Source organism: Wolffia australiana, chromosome 3 (genome assembly GCF_029677425.1).
Source record: "Wolffia australiana isolate 7733 chromosome 3, ASM2967742v1".
In the NCBI taxonomy this organism is placed as follows: Eukaryota; Viridiplantae; Streptophyta; class Magnoliopsida; order Alismatales; family Araceae; genus Wolffia; species Wolffia australiana.
In genome coordinates, this window is record NC_135837.1 from 12910001 (window position 1) to 12917080 (window position 7080).

The following is a 7080-nucleotide window of genomic DNA, read 5'->3' on the forward strand; positions in this document are numbered from 1 at the left end:
ATAGAGACTCTGCTATCTCAGCTTACTACGACGTCCCTCCCTCTCGTGCCCCCCCGGAAAAAATATCGGTAGCGAGTTCATCGCCGTCGCCGCCGCCTGCTGGTTGCTGCCGCCGAGCAAAGGGCCTCCAAAGAATATCGACTGCCCGGTATGTAATACCCTCTCCGGCTCGCGCACCACAGGAAGTCTAGTTGAAGACGAAAGCACCGGCCTCGTCGCATAGCTCGGCCTGTCCGAGGGTTGAATTGCTAGAGACTGGCGGGCGGCAACGGCCCGGAGAGCGGCGTCCCAGCCAGAATCCCCGCCCACCGGCGCTGCCGCTGCCACCGACACGTATCGGCCAGCCTCCTCGTCCCACACGACCGACGACTTCCTCGAATACGAAGTTGCCGGCTGGAACACCGGATTGATCAAGTGCGTGGGCCCGGGGAGCCGTGGCAGCGGTGCAACTTGGATCGGCGGGCTCGAGTCCGGGCCATGGCCCGGGCTGCTGAAACTGCTCATGCTGTGGGTCCCGGTCTCGTAGTCGTGGCTCCTGAGAGGGGACAGGCCCACGTCGGCTTTGCTCTCCCTGTGGATGCCGAAGTCCGTGCTTAAGCTGCTCCGGCGGCTGCCGTTCCCGTCGGAACTTTGGTCTCCATCAACCGCGCCGCGCCCGTGATCAACGGGCCTGAGTACCGAGGACGAGGCCCGGGCCCGGGCTGCGGCCCGCATGGCCTCGTCCGAGTCCAACTTGGCGAGCTTCCAGGCGCTGAGTTTCACCGGCTTCTTTGCCGGCCTCCCGTTCCTCTCCCCAGCTGTGACGAGATCCGGGTCGACGGTCGAGGGCACCATCCCGGGGTCCAAGTGGGGTATGACCTCATCCTGAAGCGAAGAGAACCTAATTTTAGGGTTCAGGGTTTAGGGTTTATGGGTTTAAGGGATGAAAGGTACCTGGTGGTCAATGAAGACTCGTGGAGGGGTGCACCAGGCTCCTTTGTACTGCAAGCCTCGGGAACTGGCAATGCTGAAGCCGGTGGTGGCGGAGCCGGTCGGAGAGTAGAGGGCATTTGGGGCATTTTGGCCCTCTTCGTCGACAGAGCCTGCTGGGGCCTCGCTCATTGCCCTCATGGCGACGACGAATTCATAAGTTGTGATTCCCTGTTGATGTGGTGGAGGTTGTGGGAATGGAGCGATTGACGTGGAGAGCAGGGAAAAGGAGGTATTGTTTATTTTGTTCATGTTGTGTATACCTTTCTGATGAGAATAATGTGGAAGAAGAAGAGTTCTCCCAGGGGCACACAGGCCAGTAAAGACAAAGCGGAGCAGATTGCCTGGACATAAGGCGAGCGGATTGTTACAGATCAATTTATATCTTTTCTCTTCTGTGAGCGTCAGTAAAAGTGTCAATAAAGGTGGAATTCAGAAAACTAACTAAAACAGTATTTTTTTTAAGAAAACAGTATTATATAAAAGACATGTTGCTAGCTCGTGTTGAAAATTGGTCCTTAACAAATCATGTTACAGAATTTATTTCATGCAAAACACCTTCAGATAGGTCGAAAGATAACATCAAGTATACAAACATACAAGGGTGTTTAATGATAAATTGATCAATCAGGAGTTTAGATAGTTTCCACAAAGTCAAGAATTTATCATAATCCTTCGTATTTGACCCAGAATCTAATTCTAATTAACACGAAAATGAGAGCTGTTTATAAGACAGGTGTGATACGACGGGCCTTTGTTAGAAAAAAACACATCAAGGATTTTGCTGGAATATTTACATCAGTTGATAGACCCAATTACTGGTTAATTTTTTTGATTTCTTTACCTGAAAAGTGATTATGGCACTAAGTTCTTAATTTCCTAAGATTCTAAAAAAATGGAGAGCTAAAAGATTGAGAAGATGAAAGAACTGCAAGAATGTCAAATTTACGAGAAAAATCCAATAAATATCCAACCAATAAGACAAGACATAAGCGCCGAAAATGAAGTTTAAGGAAAAATATAAAAACTTATTCATGGGATTATTATTCAAGAAAAATGTTGCCCAATTCGACAAATGGACATATCATTCGAAACAAGTCTACCAGTTACGGAAATCTTATTAAAAAAATCATACCACCACAGTAGCAAAAGGAGCACGGGAGAAACCGTTGCCTAGCTTCTCCACAATATTGCTCTCAGTTCCACTTTTGTCAACAAAACAGAGCACAAGAACAGCAATGCCTACGCCACTTTCAATTGCAAGCTGTCCGAACAGAATGCAACTATCAACGCTCAGGTAAAAAAATAGAAATGGCAATGGCATTAGAAATCTATGAGTCTGAAAAGGCATATACCCAGATGAGGCTAGTGGCCATGAGGGCGATGAAGCTTGCATAATTTTTCCTGCCTACGCAATTATTAAGCCACTGTTCCTCAAATAAACAAAAACCGAAGTTAGGGTAGGAGAAAGGTCGTATCAAACTTACAATTGGATACATAGTTTTTGGAGGAAATCAACAATTAGATAATATCTGCAGTAGCCTAAAGAAAATGCTGAGTTCCGTACCCGACAATGGTGGTCAAACCCATCAACACACTTGTCGCAACTTCTGCAATGCTTACTAAATTTTCGTACCTGAAAGGTGCTTAGATTAAGGGAAATAGCTATACCATAACAAAAAAAGAAATATCTAAATGCTTGTCAAATGTAAGTGACCAATATTCCCGAGTATTATCCAATACTAAAATAAAAGCATTAGGAGAAAAAGTGGCCTAGACCCCAACACAGTATCCCCTACAAGGGTCGGAGCACCAAGAGAATTTGTCATCATAATCCACACAGATCATCACAGTCATCGTCAACAGTATCATCATTGTCATCTGTCGGCAGTTAGGATGGCAATGATAACGATGACGACTCCTTGTTGTCATCACCATCCCATCGATGGACAAATGATGAGGATGGTGATGACTTTTCATCCTCTAACCATCATCCTGGTCATATCCAAATGAGGATAATGAGAACAATGATGGTTAATCCCATCAGAGAGAGAGACTGGGGAGAAAGAAAGGGAGTGACATTTTGAGAAAATCAACGATTTATATGCATCATTTTCGTCATTCATTGTCATATTCATCCTGGCTTCGGAAAAATAACAAGGAAGATGACGGCTCATCATTGTTATCCAGAATAACTAACCATCCAGATTGCCAATCATTAGAAGAGACAATAAACAATTTATATGCATCATTTTCGTCATTCATTGTCATATTAATCCTGGCTTCGGACAACCTCATCATCGTTATCCAGAATAGCATACCATCCAGATTGCCAATCATTAGAAGAGACAACTTTAATCTATTACAGAAGGAAAATCATCTAATTTTCCATTAGAAGACGTCGATAACCTTTGGAACAAAAATCTACCTCTGCATTGCACAAAGTACAGAAAAGAGCATCCTGCCCAGGAGTCTGCTGTGGAGTGCCATCCTCCTGTTTGCGGCAATCCTCTTTCACAAATAACAGATGGAAGAATGCTCCAACATAGCAGAGACAGTGAGACTGTTCCCTCCGAACCTCTATAGGGGCCTCAATCCCAGCAATACCGGCAGCATCTTTTGTGAAACTGTGGCATACTGTAGATGTCGGCGAAGAACGGGTTGGGGCTTCTGTTGCACCGAAATTTCCTGATAAGTTTATATTAGGCGTCTTTGATGTGTTTCCATTGCCAAACTTGTCCATAATGCCTGGATCAGCAGGATTGATTCTCGTGCACCGAACATATAGGATAAAAACGATGAGCGCCTGAAAATTCAATTTCAAGATGGTCCAGAATAAGAACTAATAGAACCCTGAGGAATAAAAGAGTTAACTATAAACTGCTCTACCACTGAACTCCAGTTCTATATTGTCTAATGCCATCCGAAAGGGAAATAAGTTCTATTTATAGGAAAAACGCCCTACATCCAAAGTGACAAAAAATGGCCCTAGTCAGTTACAGTGAGAGATATGCTCTTAGGGGAATAGGTTTTGTATCAGAAAATAAGCCAGACTAAGGATGGAAGAATTGATTGACCGACGTTGTACATACCACAGGTGTGTAGACTCCAATAGCTATGTATTCAAAGATGGGTCTCCCAAGAAAAGGCGCAAGGAAGGCATAGAATGAAACCACCAGAAGGAAAAATACGGTAATAGCAACAACCTACAAAAAAGTGGAGATTAGTTGAAAAAATGTTATGGGATGTTAATGAACCGATACAAATCCAGATAAGAGTAGGGAAAAAATTAACAATGGAAAAGCTAAATGTGAGGAGTTCGTTCACTTTCACAACGTAATGTTTGATGAAGGAAAATGGATAGTACTATTTTACAGATTACCCATAATATATAAAGGTAATTAGTATCGAAAAAAGGGACCTGTACTGTTTCTCAAAGCATAAACCGTCAAGCAATTATCGATCGTAAAATGTAGAACTTACCATTGGTAAATTTTGGGCAGAACGTTTTGAGAGTACAAACTAGGAAACGATTCAGCTCAGATCAATAGCTAGGGTTTGACTCCAAAGTTAACACACTGAATCGAACAGTGGATTGGTACCCCAAGTTTATCCACATAATTATGAGACATGCCAGTAATTTCCTAAAAAAAGGTTACGACCTTTTCTTCTCTCTAGAGAACAGCAACCGATTTGCAATGGATGAGTGGTGATCACACAACACCAAATGGCAAACGAAAAATTCCTAACGACACTTCCAAATCAGAGAAAAAGAAAAGAAAATTTTCTTCAGAAAAGAAGAAAGAGTAAAAAATCAATAATGCACGCGTCTTTCTTATATTTTAGGATAAAGTTGCTGAATTCCAATCAAAATGACGAATTCATGCACCAAGATGACGAGGGCTCCAACCAGGGAATTTATTTTAAGAAATGCCACGCGTACTGAAGACCGAAAATTCTGGCTACCAAAAGTAAAATGGCCCAAGTGATTCACCACTAAAACGAGCCAAACAATTAGCGATCAACAGTACTTTTAAAATTAAAATTAGAAATTTTATATCACTGAAAGATGAAAAAACAGTACCACAACAAACGAAAACAGTGAACACTGAAAAAAAAACACTATGGAAGTAAGAAACCTGTTTCAAAAAATTTAGGAATCAAACAATGAGTTGTTGACTGTCAGTGCATTAAGTCAAAGTCCAGAGCAAAGAGAAAGTTCACTGGTCATTCAAGACGAAAGTAAAGGAAAATGTAGTCGATGAAATGGATAAATAGAAAGATCCATGTAGTTTTGACTCTTTCAAGTTTCAATTCACTGAAATTTACACACGCAAGAGCCACATTCAACCAGAGATAACAGAACAAGCCTATTGGATTGGAGGAGACAAATCAAACTTCAAAATCAAAATTAACGCGCAGAGCAGGAAGAGCAAGATCCAGAACACCACGGAATCCTACAGATCGGAGCGGCGGCGAAGAACAGCCAGAAAAATCCGCAAATTCCGAACATCCGGTACCTGGAGCGTATGCGCAGGAAGCTGCCAACCGTGCCGCCTCGCCATCGCCGCGCAGGCTCAATCCGCTCCACAGAAGCGCTACAAATCACAACAACAACAACAACCAGATTATTCAAGAAAAAAAACACCAAAAAAACAACAAAATCAGCAACTCCGCGGCGACAGGGACTAGAAAACGATTTAGAGAACGGAAAAAAACGGAAAAAAATAAAAAAAATCAGCAACTCCGCGGCGGTAGGGTCTATAAAACGATGCAGAGAACGAAAAAAAAACGAAAAAATCAGCAACACCGCGGCGGTAGGTGCTAGAAAACGATACAGAGAACGTAAAAAAACGAAAAAAAAAATCAAAAATAGCAAATCGGCGGCGATAGGGCTAGAAAACGATAGAGAGAACGGAAAAAAACGAAAAAAAAAAAACAGCAAGCGGAGGAGAAGAAGTAGAGGATGAGGATTGTTGGTACCGATGGATGGAACGAGACGGAGAGGGTGTTCATGAAGTGGGGGGGAAGTGGTAGGTTGGAGGAATGGGAGAGTGGTGGGAGATTTCCGATTTGGGAGGGGGGAGATGGTTGACGTTTTCGGGGTCTAAGCCCGCTGCCCCGTTGGAAAGGGTAGAGGTTGTTCCAGGCAAACGGTTACTCGTTTCGTTTTTTTTTTTTCTTTTTTTTTGCTTGCTTCTGGGAAAAATCTTTTTTTTCTCTCTCTTTCTCTCTATCTCTTGTCTCTCTCCTCTCTCTAGTTTCTCTCTCTGTCTCATGTCTCTCTCTTGTCTCCCTCTCTCTCCACCTCTCTCTCTCTATCTCTTGTCTCTCTCCTCTCTCTAGTTTCTCTCTCTGTCTCATGTCTCACTTTCTCTTCTCTCTTTCTTGTCCACCTCTCTCTCCTCTCTCGCTCTCTTGTCTAATCTCCCTCTCTCTCTAAAGTGTCTCGCTCTCTCCCCTGTCTCCCTCTCTCTGTCTCCTGTCTCACTCTCACTCTGTCTATTGTCTCTGTCTACTGTCTCGCTCTCTCTTTTCTCCCCCCTCTCTGTATCTCTCTCTCTCCTCTTTCTCTCTCTTCTCTCTTCTCTAGTCCCTCTCTCTTTGTCTCTTTATCTCTCTTTCTCCCTCAGACCCTCACTCCCTCTCCTCTTGTGTGTGTGTGTCTCTCTCTCTCTCCCTCTCTCTCTCTCTCTCTCTCTCTCTCTCTCTCTCTCTCTCTCTCTCTCTCTTTCTCCCTCACTCCTCTCTATCACCTCTCTCTCTCTTTCTCCCTCACTCCTCTCTATCACCTCTCTCTCTCTCTTTCTCTCTCACTCCTCTCTATCGCCTCTCTCTCTCTCTCTTCTCCCTCACTCCTCTCTAACGTCTCTCTCTCTCTCTCTTTCTCCCTCACTCCTCTCTATCGCCTCTCTCTCTCTCTCTCTCCTCTCTCTCGCCTCTCTCTCTCTCTCTCTCTCTCTCTCTCTCTCTCTCTCTCTCTTCTCCCTCACTCCTCTCTATCGCCTCTCTCTCTCTCTCCTCCCTCACTCCTCTCTATCTCTCTCTCTCTCTTCTCCCTCCCTCCTCTCTCCCCCCTCTCTCTCTCTCTCTCTCCTCCTCTCTCGTCTC

The 7080-nt window shown here is 44.1% G+C and overlaps 1 protein-coding gene across 2 annotated transcripts in view; it reads right to left on the reverse strand.

Moving 5' to 3' along the window:
* LOC144700955 (putative protein S-acyltransferase 19) overlaps positions 1–6112 on the reverse strand; it is a 6440-nt gene extending 328 nt beyond the window's left edge. Inside the window, exons 1-10 of one of the 2 annotated variants that reach the window (XM_078572563.1) lie at positions 5953–6112; positions 5490–5567; positions 4062–4175; positions 3398–3775; positions 2537–2605; positions 2325–2396; positions 2105–2233; positions 1233–1313; positions 934–1140; positions 1–864 (exon numbers count right to left, since the gene is read on the reverse strand). The exon at positions 1–864 is cut by the window's left edge and continues 328 nt beyond it. In XM_078572563.1, the coding sequence (XP_078428689.1) occupies positions 13–864; positions 934–1140; positions 1233–1313; positions 2105–2233; positions 2325–2396; positions 2537–2605; positions 3398–3775; positions 4062–4175; positions 5490–5534 (1947 nt within the window). In that variant the 5' untranslated portion in view covers positions 5535–5567; positions 5953–6112 and the 3' untranslated portion in view covers positions 1–12. Of the gene's footprint in view, positions 865–933; positions 1141–1232; positions 1314–2104; positions 2234–2324; positions 2397–2536; positions 2606–3397; positions 3776–3858; positions 3912–4061; positions 4176–5489; positions 5568–5952 lie in introns of those variants that run through there. The other variant, XM_078572564.1, reaches the window with a different exon arrangement.
* Positions 6113–7080: the final 968 nt, after the last annotated feature.